Source organism: Choloepus didactylus, chromosome 15 (assembly GCF_015220235.1).
Source record: "Choloepus didactylus isolate mChoDid1 chromosome 15, mChoDid1.pri, whole genome shotgun sequence".
Classification (NCBI taxonomy): Eukaryota; Metazoa; Chordata; class Mammalia; order Pilosa; family Megalonychidae; genus Choloepus; species Choloepus didactylus.
Window position 1 is genome coordinate 67,211,714 of NC_051321.1, and position 18,543 is coordinate 67,230,256.

Below are 18,543 nucleotides of genomic sequence, written 5' to 3' on the forward strand. Positions count from 1 at the left end.
CAGAAAATTCAGAAAAGGTAAACGGAGAAAATGAAAATTGTCTGTAACAACAGCACTTGGAGATAACTCACATTAGCATCTTGGTGTATATCCTCCCAGACTTTTCTCCTGATGCAGTTTAAATAATTAAATTGGAATTGTGACATGTACTTGTTTTGTGTCCTGCTCTTTTGCATTTCCTATTTCGTATATTATTTTCCACATTAGTCAAGATGATACTTTTAACAGCTGTTTAATATTCCACTTTCTAGATAGCTGTTCTAGTTTGCTAATGCTGCCAGAATGCAAAACACCAGAGATGGATTGGCTTTTGTAAAAGGGGGTTTATTTGGTTACACAGTTACAGTCTTAAGGCCATAAAGTGTCCAAGGTAACACAACAGCACTCGGGTGCCTTCACTGGAGGATGGGCAATGGTGTCCAGGAAACCTCTGTTAGCTGGGAAGGCACGTGGCTGGTGTCTGCTCCAAGTTCTGGTTTCAAAATGGCTTTCTCCCAGGACGTTCCTCTCTAGGCTGCAGTTCCTCAAAAATGTTACTCTCAGTTGCTCTTCGGTGTTTGTCCTCTCTGAGCTTCTCTGGAGCAAAGGTCTGCTTTCAAAGGCCATCTCCAAAATGTCTCTGTAAGCTGAAGCTCCTCTCTCAGTCCCAGTGAGTTCTTCAGAGTGTCCCTCTTGGCTGTAGCAAGCTTGCTCCTTCTGTCTGAGCTTATATAGTGCTCTGGCAATTTAACTCAGACCCACCCTGAACGGGTGGGGCAACACCTCCATAGAAATTATCCAACCAAAGGTTTTGTCAACAGTTGATTGAATCACATCTCCATGCCAACACCCAAAGGATTCCAAAATCTAATCAACACTAATATGTCTGCCCACACAAGATTGCATCAAAGAACATGGCTTTTTCTGGGGAACACAATACATACAAACCGGCACAATAGCCTATGATTTATTCAAATCTCCTGGAGGTTGTTTCCAATGTTCTGTTTTTATGAACAACCCCACACTCAACAAAATACCTTGTAGCCCAGTTTGTACATGTCGTTAAGTTGTTCCTTAGGAGAACCTTCTGCAGGAGGAATTGCTCGGTCCACAAGGAAGCCTGGCATTCTTAGGAGGGATGGAAGCTTCCAGCCGTTCATGACAAATTCTGAGGCTGGGTGTTTTGTGTGGACCCCTGATCAGCTGTGAGAACCCACTGTAACTCGCTCACCTGGTCCGGACTTCCCTGGTCTCGTCTTGTGAAGTTCTCGTTGAGGATGTCCCCTTGCCTCCTCTTCCCACCCAAATCCCTCAGACCCAATCCATCCCCCTCCTGGCCTCTGACCCTGGTTCTCCCCCTTTTGGTGACATCTCCCACCCGCAAGGCCTGGCCTCCCTATGCCCTGAACCAGCCGCTTAGAGCCCTATGTGCCCACTGGTGTGGATGCTTGACCCACACTCACTATCTTAACTCTGCAAGAGGATGGGAAACTCCAAGGGGCCAGGGCCTGAGCCGTGAGGCTCTTTATGTCCATAATTCCCCCAAATCATCAGCAAAGGGCTAGGCACAGAAATCACGCGATTTACTGAGCCCCTGGGGGTGGGGAGGTGGGCAGCAAACCTGATCGGTTCCGGTGCAGTGTGAAATGTCTCCCTGCGACTGTATGGTGGAGGTGAGTGGGTGAGTGGTCCTGTGCCCCCGGGGGAGTCGCCATCCCCTCCTTCATGGCACGCCCTCTCACCCCTGCAGGTCTTGGGCCCCGAGGCTGCCGGCAGACTATGGGTACAACGGCTAGCACAGCCCAGCAGGCGATCTCGGCGGCTGCCCCCTTCGAGGGCCTCCAGGACAGTGGCACGATGGATGGTCGGCACTCAGTCAGCGTCCACTCCTTCCAGACCACAGGCTTGCCCAACAGCAAGGCCAAGTCCATCATCCCCAACAAGGTGGCCCCTGTCGTGATCACGTGAGTGGCAGGGTGGAATTTGACCAGGCTTTCTGTAAAAGATGGCGAAGAGGGGAGGTGGGGATGGAGAGCTGCCTGGAGGTGGGGTGACACATAGCACTTAGCATTTACAAACTGCTTTCAGTTTTGTAGGGGAAGAAACCGTGGCCCAGAGAGGTTAAGCAGTTTGTCTGGAGTCACACAGCAAGCAGCTGGCAGAGCCGAGTCTCTGTTGTGGGTTCCTGAACCCATGTTACTTACCATGTCCCCAGTCCAAGGAGTGAGGAAAAGAGAGAGTGGGATGGAGGAGACCTTTTAGAAAATAATTTTTGACTGAACATTTTTAAAGGAACTTTATATACTTAAAGAGGAATAAAATTTAGATTTTTTTTCACAGCTCGTAATTACAGCTTAACACTGAGGTTAACAACAGGCAGTTTAAGGGATCTGGGCTGAAAAAGCTGGCAGCTGTTGGGTCAGTTCTCCAAATTAAGTCCTTCCCAGACATTTCCTGGGAAACTAAGGGTTTGTCCTGGCCCCACATTTTGAGAGATACCTGGATATGCTGTGAGTGTTTGGAGGAAGAGGGTCAGGGAGGGGGCCTGAAACCCTGTCCAGGGGTTTCCGGCTGAAGGAGCAGGTGCTGGTGAGTCTGAGAACAGGAAGACGGAAGGGACGCTGGATCTGTCTCCTGGTGAGTTGGGAAGCCTTGTGTTTTCCACCACATCTGCCGACCACACTCCCCTGCTTCTGGGCCTTCCCAGGACAGCAGGAAGCAGGACACGATGAGCTAAGAATTAAGCATGTTGCTCACATAGAAGTTTGGCCAAGATCTAGCAGATAGGGCCTTCTGTGTAAGGAAACCTGAGGGGTAGGAAAGAGAAATCCAGCTTGCTAGCTTTGGGGCAGGACAGGAAAACTGTAACCATAATAAATTACTGCGGAAAAGAGATGTTACATAAGAGAGACCTGATGCTGAGTCTCTGTAATGGCAGACAACAAAGCTAGGTTTGGGCCCAAGGGCAGCATGGGGAGAGAGGGAGCCCAGGCTTGACTGTGTCTCTCATGTGCTCCATGACTTTGGACAAGTCCCCTTCCCTGCCTGGGCTTCAGCTGCTTTATCAACATAGGCAGGGATGCCTTTCAAGATACTTAAGCATGTGGTATGGCTCAGAACAGCTGCCGGCTGTCTGCAAGAATCTGGTACTACAGTACCCTGTGTCCGTGGAATCCACCATGAGCATGGCACTCTGCTGGTCGTAGAGCGTTTCCACTGGATCATCCTACACAAGGATCAGCAAACTCTGGCTTGCAGGCCAATCCACATCCCGTTTTTCCAAATAAAGTTTTATTGGAACACTGCTACTCCCATTCATTTACATGTTGCCTGTGGCCTCTCCATGCTTCAGCGGCAGGGTTGAGTAGTTGTGACAGAGTGCACATGGCCACGACGCCTAGGATATTTACTCTCAGCAGACCCTTGATCTAATGCAGCTTCCTAATTTTACACCTGAGGAAACTGAGCATTGGGGAAATAGACATACTTGTCCCCCATGGCTCATGTGGAGAGATGGTGGCAGAGCTGGCAGTGGGAACCCAGGGCTCTTGAGTCCTTGCCCAGTGCTCCCCTGCCTCACCCATCCCTCCACCCTGCCTTTCCTAAAGGCAGCGCTTCTGTAAAGAGGACCAAACACCAGCTCTGGGAGCCTGTGTGATTCCTTGTTGTGATCAGCACAGTAGTGTTTGTGTCTTGAGTGCACAGTAACGCTCGTGTGTTTGAACCTTCCCCTGGTTTAGCATCTACACTCTGGATTTTCACTTGTGGGTGTTTGAAAGGGCCCTGGGTGGAAGTTTAATAGTAATAAGTACATTGATAAATGCTTACCGGGTCCCAGGCACCAGGCCAAGTGCTTACTTACATCCATTATCACATTTAATTGTCACAAAACCCTAGAAAGTAGGTGTTCCTGGAAACCCAGTTACAGAGAGGTTAAGTAACTTGTCCAGAGCCATTGAATCACTGAGCAGTGGGGTTGGGAATTAGACCCAGGCCACCCGGCTCCGAAGCCTGTGTTCTGCAGCTCCCCGCTGTGCTGTGGAATTGACACGGTCTGACACAGGGGCCATCTGACGGCGGTGTGTGAGGGTGTGGGTTGAGCCACTGGAATAAAGTAACCCCCAGGTAGGGTGCCTTAAATAGGACACTGCTTATCTCTTTCTCACGGTCCAGGCTGGTGTGGCTGTTCCGGGACCCTCAGACACACAGGTTCCTCCTCTGTTGCCCTGTTGTCATCAACATGTGGCTTCTATCTTGTGGTCCAAGATGGCTGTTCCATGGCCCGCCCTCACTTCTAGATTTTAGTTAGAGACGGGAGAATATAATGGGGAGGGCATGCACTTTCCCTTTAAGGGGATGGCCCAGGAGTTGCACACGACACTTCTCACATCCTATTGGCCAGACCTCATCATATGACCATGGGTAGCTGCAAGGGAGGTTGGGAAATGCAGTCTTCAACTGGGTGGCCCAGTGCCCAGTCACAATTTGGGGGCTCTGTTGCTGAGGAAGAAGGGGAGAGAGAATATGGGGGTTCAGTGGTCAGACTTTCATAAATGGCCAACCGCATGGGTGGGGGTGAGGTCTGTGAGGGTGGAGACGGCCTTGGCCCTGGGGCTGCCTGACTTCGCCTCCCATCTACCCTGGACAGGTACAACTGTAAGGAGGAGTTCCAGATCCATGATGAACTGCTCAAATCCCATTACAGGCTGGGCCGGCTCTCGGATGCCACCCCCGAGCACTACCTGGTGCAGGTGAGGCCAGGCCCCGCCCCTCTAGGTCCCCTCTACTCCTTTGGTCCTCTCCTGCCTCTTCCATTCCTCTTTCCTCATGGGTTCCCTCCTCACCTTCCTCCTCCTCCCCTCTGCTCTCCCTCACGCTGCGTCACTGTCTCACCCTCTCCTAAGGGCCAGGGCAGCATCATTTCCCCTGCACCCTCTGGGGTCCTGATCCCACTTCTTAGACCCTGTGTTCCTAGGGCCCTTTCCTCTGGCCCTATGTAGCCCCTGTCTTTCTGTCCCCGTCTTTCCCCTGACTGGCCCCAACCTGCCCCCAACTCCTCCCTCAGAGCACCACGGGGGACAGAAATTGGTGTTCCCAGGGGACCCAGCCTCGGCAGCCCCTAGCTGGAAATCTCCAGCCTATTCTCTTTCAAGGGAGGCAGGGGGATGGACCAGATGACCTCAGGTTCATTTTTTGCCTAGGATTTAACTCTTCTGGTTCCCGCTGCTTTCACCTGGCCACTTGAACAATGTTTTCTTTTTTTCTCTGCTTTTTTCTCATTGCTTTTTTCGCCTTAGTCAAAGGAGGAGAGAGACCCTGCCTACCCTTGGAACTGGTGGGGCCCTAGAGGAGGGCTAGCACAGTTTTCCTTTGGCTTCTTCCTGGTGCTCCAGCTCTGACTCCCTACTCGGGCCCCTTCCCCACGAGCTTCCTCTGGGGATGAGAGACATTGGCTTCCTCCTGGGGAGCTGGGGGCCTCCTGCCCCCCAGCCACAGGGCCAGCTTTGGGGTTCTCCCCCCGGAGTGCTTCTCCATGCTCTCTTCCTTCAAGGCTTGTTCAGATACCACCTTCTACTTGAAGCCTTCTCTGATTCCCCCTCAGGAGGACTCTTCTTTCCCTTTTCCTTTCCTATGACACCCTTCCACAGATTACAGCTAGTTGCATACTTTGTTTTTGTTTTCCATGAGCCCGTGAGCAACTTGAGTGCAGGACCACATCCCCTGCCCTGTCTCCCCCCTCCCCATCCCCTGGGGCCCGGGACAGAGCCCTGCCTGTGGAAGATGCCCCTTGAGCCATCTGAATGGCCCCCTGTGGCTCTTCTCTTCTGCCAGGGCCGCTACTTCATGGTACGGGATGTTTCAGAGAAGATGGATGTGCTGGGCACTGTGGGGAGCTGTGGGGCCCCCAACTTCCGGCAGGTGCGAGGCGGGCTTGCTGTATTCGGCATGGGACAGCCCAGCCTCTTGGGGTTCAGGCGGGTTCTCCAGAAACTCCGGAAGGATGGACATAGGGTAAGCGCATCTGGGGAAAGGGGCTTCCAGGAAGGGCAACTTTATTTTTTTATTTATTTATTTTTTTAATCATCATTTTATTGAGATATATTCACATACCACGCAGTCATACAAAACAAATTGTACTTTCGATTGTTTACAGTACCATTACATAGTTGTACATTCATCACCTAAATCAATCCCTGACACCTTCATTAGCACACACACAAAAATAACAAGAATAATAATTAGAGTGAAAAAGAGCAATTGAAGTAAAAAAGAACACTGGGTACCTTTGTCTGTTTGTTTGCTTCCCCTACTTTTCTACACATCCATCCATAAACTAGACAAAGTGGAGTTTGGTCCTTATGGCATTCCCAATCCCACTGTCACCCCTCATAAGCTCCATTTTTATACAACTGTCTTCGAGATTCATGGGTTCTGGGTTGTAGTTTAATAGTTTCAGGTATCCACCACCAGCTACCCCAATTCTTTAGAACCTAAAAAAGGTTGTCTAAAGTGTGCGTAAGAGTGCCCACCAGAGTGATCTCTCGGCTCGTTTTGGAATCTCTCTGCCACTGAAGCTTATTTCATTTCCTTTCACATCCCCCTTTTGGTCAAGAAGATGTTCTCCATCCCACGATGCCGGGTCTACATTCCTCCCCGGGAGTCATATTCCACGTTGCCAGGGAGATTCACTTCCCTGGGTGTCTGATCCCACGTAGGGGGGAGGGCAGTGATTTCACCTTTCAAGTTGGCTTAGCCAGAGAGAGAGGGCCACATCTGAGCAACAAAGAGGCATTCAGGAGGAGACTCTTAGGCACAAATACAGGGAGGCCTAGCCTCTCCTTTGCAGCAACCGTCTTCCCAAGGGTAAAACTTATGGTAGAGGGCTCAACCCATCAAACCACCAGTCCCCTATGTCTGTGGTCATGTTAGCAACCATGGAGGTGGGGTAGGCGAATACCCCTGCATTCTCCACAGGCTCCTCAAGGGGGCACTACATCTTTTTTTTTTTTTTTTACTTGTTTGTCTTTTTTCTTTTTTTTTTTTTTTAAATTTACGGAAGGGCAACTTTTAACTCCTCTGTGCTGCCTGACATCGTAGTGGCATTTTGAATGTCTCCAGGGCAGGGCTGAGGGTCTGCTGTAACTGAAGGTACGGCCCTATCTAAATTAACCCAGGGGTTAAGGTGGAGCGACCTTGTGTGAACCAGAACGGGGTGGGGGCGTAGCCTGTGTGCAGGTCCCATCTTCCCAGCTCTCCTGGAAGTTCCTTGAGGGTGGGGTCTGTCCGTATAGCTCCTTCTGCCTGTCTGGTGCTCAGCGAATGAATGAGTGCATTTTGGCAGTGGAGGCATTCATTTCTTCACCTGATGTTTATCAGGCACCCGGTTTAAGCCAGGGTTCCGTGCTAGGATTGTGGTGGAATGGGAAAATGGAATAATGACCAGGACATGATTCTACCTGCAAGGAACTTGTAGTCCATGCATTCATGAATAATGTTAACACAAGGTAGTAGTTAACACTATGAGATTTGGATCAGGGACTGTTGGCACTGAGAGGAAGGAGGGATTACTGCTGACCGGGAGGGTTAGGAGAAGGTGGCATTTGGACTGAGCTTTGCTTCTTGGGTAGGATTCAGGTTGCTGAGATGGGGTGGGTGATGGGCCTCAGGGAGGGAGGGTCAGCATGGGCTGGAGCTTGGAGGCCGGATGCTGGTGATGGCTCCTGGACTCTGGGCAGGAGTGTGTCATCTTCTGTCTGCGGGAGGAGCCTGTCCTTTTTCTGCGTGCCGATGAGGACTTCATGCCTTACACACCCCGAGACAAGCAGAACCTTCAGGAAAACCTCCAGGGCCTCGGGCCCGGGGTCCAGGCGGAGAGCATGGAGCTGGCCATCCGCAAAGAGGTGAGGGTGTGGGCCAATGGGGGGGGTGGGGGCTTCTCCTGCTTGGTGGGCCTCAGGCAGCTGAGCTGAGACCCCAGCTCAGCCTGGTAGACACGTTTTCTGGGGCCAATCCGTGTGGCTCTGCTTTTCAGCCCTGCTTGGACGAGTGATGGGCTGCAAGGCAGCCAGAGGAAGGACAACCAGAAGAAGGACTTCTTTTTCCCAGCTCTCTTTTCCTCTGCCCCTTTCTCACTCTATTTTTTCCTTGACACTCAACATCCTTATTTAGAAAGGGGTCTGGTGAAGCAAAAAGAGCTAGACCAGGAGTCCCAGGCTGAAGTTCAGTCTTTTCATGAGCTGGGAGGCCTTGGGTGACTTGCTTCTCTCTTGGGCCTTTGTCTGTTGGATTTTGAGTTTCCTCTGTCTTCCACAAGATGGAGGCTTGTCAAGGTCACTGGGCCCGTTGACACACAGGCATGGGGCCACAGTGCCCTGAGACACCAAGGGGCGGGACTAAGGCCAGTTGGCATCTGGTTGTCTCTCTGCCTCCCTTTGGCCTTGGCTGCCGTGCTCTGCTCTCTTCTAGCTACAGCTGACTGAGCCCCCAGCCCCTGCAGTTGAGGGCCTAGCTGCTTCCTCCTGTCCCCGGTAGAGCCCCCTGCCTGGCCCTGCAGCCACACTCAGCCCTCAGATCAGCCCTTGGGCCACTGGCCATCCCTGACAGGACCCCGGGGCACAGAGAGCTGTCTGCTGCTTCTCTGGGAGGTAAAGCCTGCCCACAGCCTCAGTGGCTCAGCCAGGGAGGTTGGAGGAAGCAGGGCAGGGTGCAGGTGGGTGTGCCATGGGCCTTGGTTCCTCACCCCCGTCCAGATCCACGACTTTGCCCGGCTCAGTGGGAACACCTACCACGTCTACCATAGCACGGAGGATCTCCAGGGCGAGCCCCATGCTGTGGCCATCCGGGGCGAGGACGATGTGCATGTGACAGAGGAGGTGTACAGGCGGCCCCTCTTCCTGCAGCCCATGTACAGGTACCCTTGGCCTGGGACCCCAGCGTGCTGGGCACGGGTGCTCGCTGGGACTGCCCTCTAGCTGCAGCCTCAGTTTCACCATTTGCAGCATGGGTTGGCTAACCCCACTGGGTTAGGGGGATTTACAAACGTACTCTGCAATGCAGGGGGCGGTGGGGAGGCCCAGTGTGTGTGGCCTGCCTGACGGGCTGCTCCCACTCGCCTGGCAGGTACCATCGGCTGCCTCTGCCAGAGCAAGGGGCCCCCCAGGAAGCCCAGTTTGATGCCTTTGTCAGTGTCATCCGGGTAAGTGGGGCTGGGAAGGGTGGTGGGAACTGAGTGGGGCAGGTGTCTCTGAGTCACCTGTGATGAGGCCCTGCCTCCGTGTAGACGCTCAGGGTGGGTGCTGCTAGGGCTGGCATCAGGAAGGCCACGCTCTGTTTTACCGGGGTGTGTGTGTGTGTGTGTGTGTGTGTGTGTGTATGTGTGTAGGTGGTATTTGTACATCCTCTAATGAGAGTCCAGTGCTGACCCTCTGAGAATTGGACTCTGGCCATGGCTTGGCTGCTTACTTGCTGTGTGATCATGGACAAATTGCCTAACTTTTCTAGATCTTGATTTCCTCATTTATTTAGTGGAGCTAAACTTCCTTACCCTGAGGACTCTTACGCTAGTATTTCCTGAGTGCCAGCTTCAGTCCCAGCCCCTTCAGGACATTCGTCACCTGACTCAGTTTGCGTCTCATGGGGTGTCACATACAGGCCTTGTCCCCTCTGGGCCGTGCGCAGCTCACTCGTTTGAGCTCCACCGTAGTCTGGGAGGGAGGCCAGGCCTGAGCTCCTGGGGGCACCCTTGAGGGTGGAGCAGATTGGGCTGTGGGGCCTGACCGCTTGCCCGTATCTGATTGGCCTGGTGAAAGGGACTGAACCACATGTCTGACCCCACCTTGCCCCAGACCCTGGGATGGGGACCGGTTGAGGTCATGAACCCCTTCCCTGATTTGGCACCAGCCTGGGGGTTTCTGGGCCCATGGGTTTGGCTGATTTTCATGGTCTTTTCCCCAGGAGACCCCCAGCCTGCTGCTGCTCCGTGACACCCAAGGGCCTCCCCCCGCCCTCCTCTTCAGCTGCCAGACGGGCATGGGCAGGACCAACCTGGGCATGGTCCTGGGCACCCTCCTCCTCCTTCACCACGGTGGGACCACCTCCCAGTTAGAGTGAGTGACCCCATGTCTCAAGGGCTGGAGACGAGGCAAGGAGGGTGGGGCTGTCCCGGGGAGGATGGGAGCATGTCCAGGAGCCTGGAACCAGAGCTGGGAAGTGGGGCTCTTGGGGTTCACAGCCTGGTTTGCTGCAGATTTGCGGAGGAACCTGGAGAAAGTCACTTGACCTTTCCGGGCCTCAGTTTCCCTGATGTGGGAAATGCCCCTTGCCTCCCTGGCTTGACCCAGAGGGAAGAGTTGGAGCCTGTGCTGGGTCCCTCAGTGGCCATCCTATGGGAGAGAGGGTGGCCGTGGGGGCCCTGCTGACTGCGTTCCTTGCCAGGGCTGCCGCCACAGCGCCCAGGCCGCTGCCCATGGAGCAGTTCCAGCTGATCCAGAGCTTTATCCACACGGTGCCGCAGGGAAGGAAGATTGTGGAGGAGGTGAGTGAGGGGTCTGGGCCAGGAGCTGGGGGCAGGGGCAGCGGAGGGGGTGCTCACTCCTCTCACTGGGAGGGGTCTCTTCCCCCCCCCGACACCCTCCCTCCTCTCCACCTGTCATTCTCTTTCCGCTTCTCTCTTGACTTTTGTCTCCTGCCATCTGTCCTTGGTCCTCTGCCCTCCCACCTCCTGCCCCTCTTCCTGACCCTGGTCCCTGGTTCCAGGTGGACCGAGCAGTCACCGCCTGTGCAGAGCTGCATGACCTGAAAGAAGTAGTCTTGGAAAACCAGAAGAAGCTGGAAGGCGTCCGGCCAGAGAGCCCAGCCCAGGTGAGGGCACAGAGGCGTGAGGGCCTCTGCCTTTTTTTTTTTTTTTTTTTTTTTCCGTGTTAGAGAAATTGTGGGTTTACAGAACAATCATGCATAAAATACAGGATTCCCATTGGTGTGGAACATTTGTTACAATTGATGATAGCATATTTTTATGGTTGTACTATTAATTGTAGTCCATGGTCTAACTTAGGGTTCACCATGTAGTATAATTACATGGATTTTTTAAAAACTATTTTTATTCTGTTGCTATATAAACAACCTAACATTTCTCTTTAATCACATTCAGGTACATGTTTCAGTGCTGTTTGTTACGTGCAGTATGTTGTGCTACCGTCACCCCCATCCGTTACCAAACATTTCTTTCATTCCGAATAGGAACCTGTACATTTTAAGCCTTAGCTTCCCATTCCTGTCCCCTGGTAATCTGTATTCTAGATTCTGACTCTAAGAGTTTGCTTATTCTAATTATTTCAAATCAGTGAGATCGTGTAATATTTGTCCTTTTGTGTCTCGCTTATTTCACTCAACATGATGTCTTCAAGGTTCATGCATGTTGCTACATGTATCAGGACTTCATTCCTTCTTTACGGTTGAATAATATTTCATTCTATGTATATACCACATTTTATTCATTGGCTGATGGACACCTGGGGTGCTTCCACCTTTTGGCAATTGTGTGAACATGTGTGTGCCAGTATCTGTTCGAGCCCCTGCTTTCAGTTCTTTGGGGTGTATACCTTGTAGTGGTATTGCCGGGTCATACGGTAGTTCCACACTTAGCTTCCGGAGGCACCGTCAGACTGTCTCCTGCAGCGAGCCGCTCCTTTTGCTTCAGTCCCGGAGCCTAATTTTGTTAGGCTGGTTTTTTTCAGACTGACTTTTCCTGGCTGCTTCCTCACCCATGGGAAGAGCAGTTTTCAAAGGATGGAGAGGTGAGGAGAGCCTGAGCTGGGGACAGACAGACAAGGGAAGTTTACTTTCCCTGACCAGGTCTCCTCGGCTACAGAATAAACAGGATGGAGGAGGGGGCGATAGCTGGGGGCGCTGCGGGCCTCGGGATCCGGACACTTCCCAGACTGTCCGTGGCTCCTCCCCAAATAAAACCCCTAAGGTTTCTTTGGGAAGGCTGGGGTTTAGTCCAGCTGCTGCTTCCTGAGGATGGATGGGCCGTTGGCTCTCAGCAGGCCCCGTCCCACGCTCTGGGGAAAGGAGGGTGGCTTGACAGGTGTTTGTACACAGAGCATGGAAGGAATCCTAAGCCTGCAGAGCCTTTTTCTTCTTTAACACTTGTTATTATATTTTATATGCAATGTTCTATTACGGAAAATTGGGAAATGGCAAAGAAAGGGATAAAAAAATCACCCATAACCCCAGCACAGCTATTGTGAGCATTTTTGGCTCATTTCCTTCATTTGTTTACATTTTTAATTTTTTTGTGTAAGTTGCCCTGGCACACACTTGAATTTTGCTTATTTCCTTTAATTTTCAAGCATGAGCCTTTTCTGTGTTGATACCTGGATTTTGTCACTGAGATTTTCACTGTGTAGCTTAAACCCTTTATGTGGTTCAGCCATCATTGGCCTACAAGTTAAATGTGGGCTCCAGCCCTGCCTGTCGGGGCCTGTGGCCTGGCTGTGCCACTTACAGATTGTGTGCATTGAGCAATCTGCTTAACCACTCAGTGCCTCAGTTTCCCCATTTGTAAAATGGGGTAGTTGTGAGGATTAGGGGAGATGAATTACCTAGAGCATTTGGAACAGTACCTGACAGGGCACATGTCCCTGCTGTGATTTACTAAGCAATCCCGTTGTGAGTTTGCTTCCAGTTCGTCTCCAGTATAGATTCTTTTGCAATGAGCAGCTTCATGAAAATGAGGTTTTTCTATATTTAGGATTTTTTTTCTTTAGTCTAGGTTAGGGATCCACAAACTACACCCCACAGACCAAATCTGCTTGCCACTGTTTTTTTAAATATAGTTTTATTGAGATATATTCACATACGCTACAATCATCTATAGTTTATAATCAACTAAATCAACTATTCACAGTACCATCATATAGCTGTGCATTCATCACCAGAATCAATTTCTGAACATTTTCCCTACTCCCAAAAAAATAAAAATAAAAGTAAAAAGGAACAACTAAAACATTCCATCCTCCCATTCCCACCCTATTTTTCATTTAGTTTTTGTCCCCATTTTCCTATGCATCTGTCCATACACTGGACAAAGGGAGTGTGAGCCATGAGGTTTTCACAATCACACAGTCACACCATGTAAGCTACATAGTTATGCTGGTGTCTTCAAGAATTTAGGCTACTGAGTTGCAGTTCAACAGCTTCAGGTCCTTTAGCTATTCCAATACACTATAAACTAAAAAGGGATGCATATATAACACGTAAGAATACCTCCAGAATGACCTCTCGACTCCGTTTGAGATCTCTCAGCCACTGAAACTTTATTTTGTTTCATTTCATTTCCCCCTTTTGGTCAAGAAGATTTTCTCAATCCCACGATGCTGGGTCCAGATTCATCCCCAGGAGTCATGTCCCACGTAAGGGGTGGAAGGGCAGTGAGCTCACCTGCTGCATTTGCCACTGGTTTTTGTAAATAAGCTTTTATAAGAACAATCCTTTGCCTTTTATTTACAAATTGTCTATGGCTGCTTTTAGGCTGCAATGGCAGAGCTGAGTTGTTGCAACAGAGACATGTTCCCCATAAACCTAGAACATTTGCTCTTGGACCTTTTGTAGAAAAACTTTGCTGACCCCTGGTCTGGATTCTAGCAGAGGAATAAAACCTCAGCAAAGGGCATGGCCTTTCTTTAGGGCCTTCTGTCACCATCCCTTGCCCTCCTAGGGTGGTGCTGACCCAGCAGAGGGACCCTGAGGCCCTCAGCTTGGGAGAGGGGCTTTTGGGATTCTCTCTGACAGCCCCCTCCCAGGGGATGCCAGCCGGGGGTTAGGAGACTTGCTTGGGGACCCAGCTCTGTTTGTCATCGGCTGTGTGACTTTGAGCAAGTCCCTTCGTTTCTCTGAACCTCAGCTTCCCCTCTGTGAATTAGGGAGAGTTACAGCAGTCCCCTGGGTGGGCTATGGTGAGGGTCTTTTGGTTTTCTGGGGTGGGAGGTTCACAGTTCTCACACCGGCTCAGAGAAAGGGCATTCTTGCGTTTGCTCTTTTCCACAGAGGTGCCCCGCCCTGAGAAGGTCGGTGGCACTGGAGCAGCACTGCGGGAGCCCCTGCTGGCCCCGGCCATCCCTGCCCCAGGGTTCACCATAGGAAATCGGGTAGGGTTAGATGCGGGGAAGAGCTTCCTGCCTGGCAGATCTGTTAGAAGGTGGGGTAGACTGCCTTCTGGGGATCTGTGGGCCTTAGCTCCGGCCGAGGCTTAACTCCAGCCTTTCCAGGGACGGTCGGGGTGGTCTGAGGTGCCCCGAGGTGCCCCATCCTTAACACCCCGCCCCCCACCCCCAGGGAAGTGGCAGCCAGCAGAGTCCCCGGCAGAGGGTGCTGCGGAGCCTGGAGCGGTACTTCTACCTGATCCTGTTTAACTACTATCTCCATGAGCAGGTGGGGCCGGGAGGAGCGACCAAGCCCCCTTCTCCTGGGGTCCCTCCGCCCTCCCACCCCCACAGCTGGGGAGGAGACTGGGGACAAATGTGTGCTGGTCCCAGAGGAAGGCAGGTGGGGGAAGATGGGGGAGAGGGAGTAGGCAAGGAGAGGCCCAGATAGAGGGCTGTTTCTTGAGCAGGCCAGGTGAAAGGACACCCCACTTCTCCTCCCGGGACTCTGGTCTCTGTTCCCTTGGCCAGGGTTTCAGGGCCTGGAAGGATCGAGCTTTAGCAGGCCTGGTCCTTTCTCACCCACTCTTTCCTCCCTGCCCTGGGGCCACAGTGGGGATGTGGGGATGGTTGGGGGGCCCCCTGTCCCATGCGGTGGTCAGGGAGAGCTCAGGATGTCCCCGTGCCCCTGAACTCCGTCTCTCTCTGCCTTGGGCTGCAGCACCCGCTGGCCTTTGCCCTTAGTTTCAGCCGCTGGCTGTGTACCCACCCGGAGCTGTACCGCCTGCCCGTGACCCTGAGCTCAGCGGCGCCCCTGGTCCCCGGGGACCTTATTGCCAAGGGCTCTCTGGTGAGTGTGGCTGGATGTAGGAGCAGGGAGGGCCTGGCCCCGGGGCCACTGGGTCTTGATTCCCGTGGGATCGGATTAAGCATCGCCCTTGTGAAGCAAAGGGATGATGGCCTGTGGCCTGGTGAGATCTCCCTGGGGGCAAAACGGGTTGTTCTCAGGCCCCACGAAGTATTTGCAGCTTTGGCCACTGTTCCATTCCAGCACATTCTCAGACTCAAACCCAGGAGCTTGAGGTGGGATAAGTCAGGAGACTGGGGTTCTAGTATCTTTGCCACCAGTTTCTCATCTCCAAGCCTTGACTCCCTCATCTGGAGAGTGGATGCCATCGCTCTTACCCTCCCCAGGCAGGGGTGCGGCTCCGAGCCTGTGAGAGGGCTCTGCACCCCCTTTCAGCTGGGTGGCCTCGGGCTCTGCACCTCTCTGAGGCCCAGTCGGCTGCTGTGGGTCCCAGGCTTGGTGCTCTCCCCACAGGGGCCAGACGACCTTGTCTCCCCAGACGCGCTCAGCACTGTCAGAGAGATGGACGTGGCCAACTTTCGGCGGGTGCCCCGGGTGCCCATCTATGGCACGGCCCAGCCCAGTGCCAAGGTGACCACTCGGGGGACAGGGTTCATTCGGGGGGCGGGGGTGGGGACGGACAGCCCCCTCATTCGCCGCCCTCCTGGCCCCCAGGCCCTGGGGAGCATTCTGGCCTACCTGACTGATGCCAAGAGGAAGCTGCGGCACGTCGTGTGGGTCAACCTGAGGGAGGAGGCCGTGCTGGAGTGCAACGGGCACACCCACAGCCTGCGGTGGCCTGGGCTCCCCACGGCCCCTGACCAGCTGGAGGTGAGGCCCTCCTGCCTTCTAAATCCCCCCTGCCTTGGAGGCTTCCTGGGGAATTGGTCTGGGACAGTCTTTAGAAGGTCCCATGTTCTTATTGTACAGATGGGGAAACAGGCCCGAGGGGGGTGGTCTCGGGGAGTGGCTGATGTGGGACTTGTGCTCCAGTGCTCTTGCCTCCCCCCTGGCCCCAGGTGGAGTTATGGCCCCTGAGGCTCAAGGAGGGGCTGGGCCTGCCATAGTGGCAGTGGCTGCCTCAGTGGCCCGTGCCCTCTGTCCCACCTCCCCCAGAACCTGGAGACTCAGCTGAAGGCCCACCTGAGTGCACCTCCCCCGGGTGCAGAGGGCCTGCGGACCCCCAGGTTCCAGACATGCCTCACCATGCAGGAGGTTTTCAGCCAGCACCGAGGGGCCTGCCCTGGCCTCACCTACCACCGTATCCCTGTCCCAGACTTCTGTGCCCCCCGCGAGCAGGTAAGGGCTGCCAGAGGTGTGGGGGAGGTGGGGGAGGAGGAGGGGGCTCCCCTTCACACTAGCTGGCTTGGGCGTTGGCTATGGGCATGGCTTAGGGTGGAGAAAATCACCTCAAACTCTCCTGCAGGGCCTGGGAAATTGTCTCACGAGTTCTCAGATTTGACCCAAGTGGTTTATTCCCATCCTGTAAGCTCTGTGTTTCCGTGTGTGTGTGTGTCTGTGTGTGTTCTATGCTGTAGGTGTGGGGGGGAGGGGTTGGGCAGGTCTTGGCGTTTGTGATGTGTGTCTCTGTTGGGGGATGTGTATGGAGTGTGTTGTGGAGTGTGTCTATATGTGTGGTGGGTGCATTTCTATGGGGTTTGTGCTGTGTTTGGTGTCTCTATTGGGGGATATATGTGGAGAGCATATATTTTGTGGGGAGTTGTGTGTGTGTGTGCCTGTGTGTGTTGCATGTGTGTCTGGGGTCTGTGGAAGAAGGTGTATGTGGGATGAAGGTGTCTGTATGTGTGTTGGTATCTGTTGGCTTGTGACATAAGTTTTTTCTGGGCATCTGAATAGTGTGTGGCTTCAAGGGCCCTGCATGCATCTGTGTGGTGTGTGTGCCTGCTCGGATTCTGTGTGCATTGATGTGTGCTCGCTTGTGTGTGTCTGGGTGGGGGTTTCTGTTGGGGGAGTGTCTGTGTTGGGGGTGGGTTTGCATGTGGGGGGGTGTGTCTGGCTGCGGTCTTAGGGTCCATGATGTGCTCCATGTGCCTGGGGCTTATAGTTCCAGCCACACTTTGCTCTGGGGGACTCATTTCTCGGAGTTTGTTGCCCCCTGGGGGCCATGTGCCACGGCAATTGTCTGCAGTTACAAATGGGGGCCAGGCCAGGGGCAAATGAGGGGTGGGGGAGGGGCTGGGTCTGTGTGCAGCCCGTGGAGGGGAGTGTGTGTGCGGGTCCTGCCTGGCGGGGGTGGGCGACATGTGCCCAGGTGTGCACCTGAGTCTGCTCATGTGCTGGGTCCCGGGTGCTGGGGAACACGGGGTGCAGGTTTCCACACATGCGGGGGTTCCTGGTGTACCCTGTGAGCCATGTGTGTGCAAACAAGCCTGGGGTGGGGAGGGCGCTCGGAAGATAGCTGCAGGGTCTCTCGTGTGGGTGGGCGGGTCCCCCGGGACTGTGTTTGCAGCCAGGAGGCACCCGCTGACCGGACCTTGGTCTCCCCCACAGGATTTTGACCGGCTGCTTGAGGCCCTGCGGGCCGCCCTTGCCAAGGACCCAGGCACCGGCTTCGTGTTCAGCTGCCTCAGTGGCCAGGGCCGCACCACGACCGCCATGGTGGTGGCTGTGCTCACCTTCTGGCACATTCACGTATGTGCGGTGTCTCACGAGGGCAGGGGTCTCCAGGCAGGGAGGGCCCTGGTTGTGGCAGGGGGCAGAGCCTGTGCCGGGTGCAGGCCCTTGGCCCTGGGGGAGGGTGTGGTGTGGGGTAGGGGTTCCCTGTCCCAGCAGCTGTCCTCCCCTCAGGGCTTCCCCGAGGTGGGTGAGGAGGAGCTCGTCAGTGTGCCTGATGCCAAGTTCACCAAGGGCGAGTTTGAGGTGAGCACGCCCCATGGGGGAAGGTCGGAGTGGGGGGTGGGTTCTTCAGAGCTCCTCCTACAGCCGTGGCCGCCTTCTCTCTCACCATATCAGTGCTTCCTTGTTCCCATTTCACAGATGAGCAAACCAAGGGAGGGGCAGTTTGGCTCTGAGGCCCTGGCAGACGGCCAGCTGGGGATGGGTGGGGCTGGCCCCTGCCCCCTCCTCTCCTGCTGCTGGGCTGCTGTGTGCCCCCAGGGAGGCCATTTGCCACCTTCGTGTCTGGGCGATGTTGACACTGCTGCCCAGGCCCCAGCCTGCCCTGCCCTGTTTCGGTTCAGGGCCCTGGATGGACAGCTGCCAACATTTCAGACCCAGTCACCCATGTATCATACACCTGCTGTGTGCCAGGTGTCATCTTCCCAGACACCCTGTGGGTGGGTGTTGAGGCCCCCACCTGTGGAGCTCTGAGCTGGCATGTGGCTGCCCGGAGGTGGGCACTGCAGCCAGCCCCTGTCTGCCTCGCCTGCCTCATGAGGCGCCCCTCCTCTGCCTCGCTGCCGTCCTGCCACCCTGGCCTCCTTGCGGTTCCCCAAACTCGTGAGCTTAATCCAGCCTCTGGGCCTTTGCATATGCTGTTCCCACTCCCTGGACCGCTCCTCTCCTTTCTCCCGGCCAGATCTCTGGGAGGTATTTGCAGAGTCCCCAGGCTTG

At 54.0% G+C, this 18,543-nt stretch overlaps 1 protein-coding gene across 3 annotated transcripts in view; it reads left to right on the forward strand.

Moving 5' to 3' along the window:
* PALD1 (phosphatase domain containing paladin 1) overlaps positions 1-18,543 on the forward strand; it is an 87,962-nt gene that overhangs the window by 43,253 nt on the left and 26,166 nt on the right. For 2 of the 3 annotated variants that reach the window (XM_037804799.1, XM_037804797.1), the window contains exons 2-17: positions 1,730-1,943; positions 4,628-4,730; positions 5,812-5,991; positions 7,716-7,880; positions 8,730-8,890; positions 9,100-9,175; positions 9,934-10,085; positions 10,414-10,513; positions 10,735-10,839; positions 14,317-14,412; positions 14,845-14,973; positions 15,445-15,561; positions 15,646-15,801; positions 16,087-16,269; positions 17,482-17,622; positions 17,779-17,850. In XM_037804799.1, coding sequence (XP_037660727.1) covers positions 1,759-1,943; positions 4,628-4,730; positions 5,812-5,991; positions 7,716-7,880; positions 8,730-8,890; positions 9,100-9,175; positions 9,934-10,085; positions 10,414-10,513; positions 10,735-10,839; positions 14,317-14,412; positions 14,845-14,973; positions 15,445-15,561; positions 15,646-15,801; positions 16,087-16,269; positions 17,482-17,622; positions 17,779-17,850 — 2,121 coding nt within the window. In that variant the 5' untranslated portion in view covers positions 1,730-1,758. The remainder of the gene's footprint in view (positions 1-1,729; positions 1,944-4,627; positions 4,731-5,811; positions 5,992-7,715; positions 7,881-8,729; positions 8,891-9,099; positions 9,176-9,933; positions 10,086-10,413; positions 10,514-10,734; positions 10,840-14,316; positions 14,413-14,844; positions 14,974-15,444; positions 15,562-15,645; positions 15,802-16,086; positions 16,270-17,481; positions 17,623-17,778; positions 17,851-18,543) is intronic. The other variant, XM_037804798.1, reaches the window with a different exon arrangement.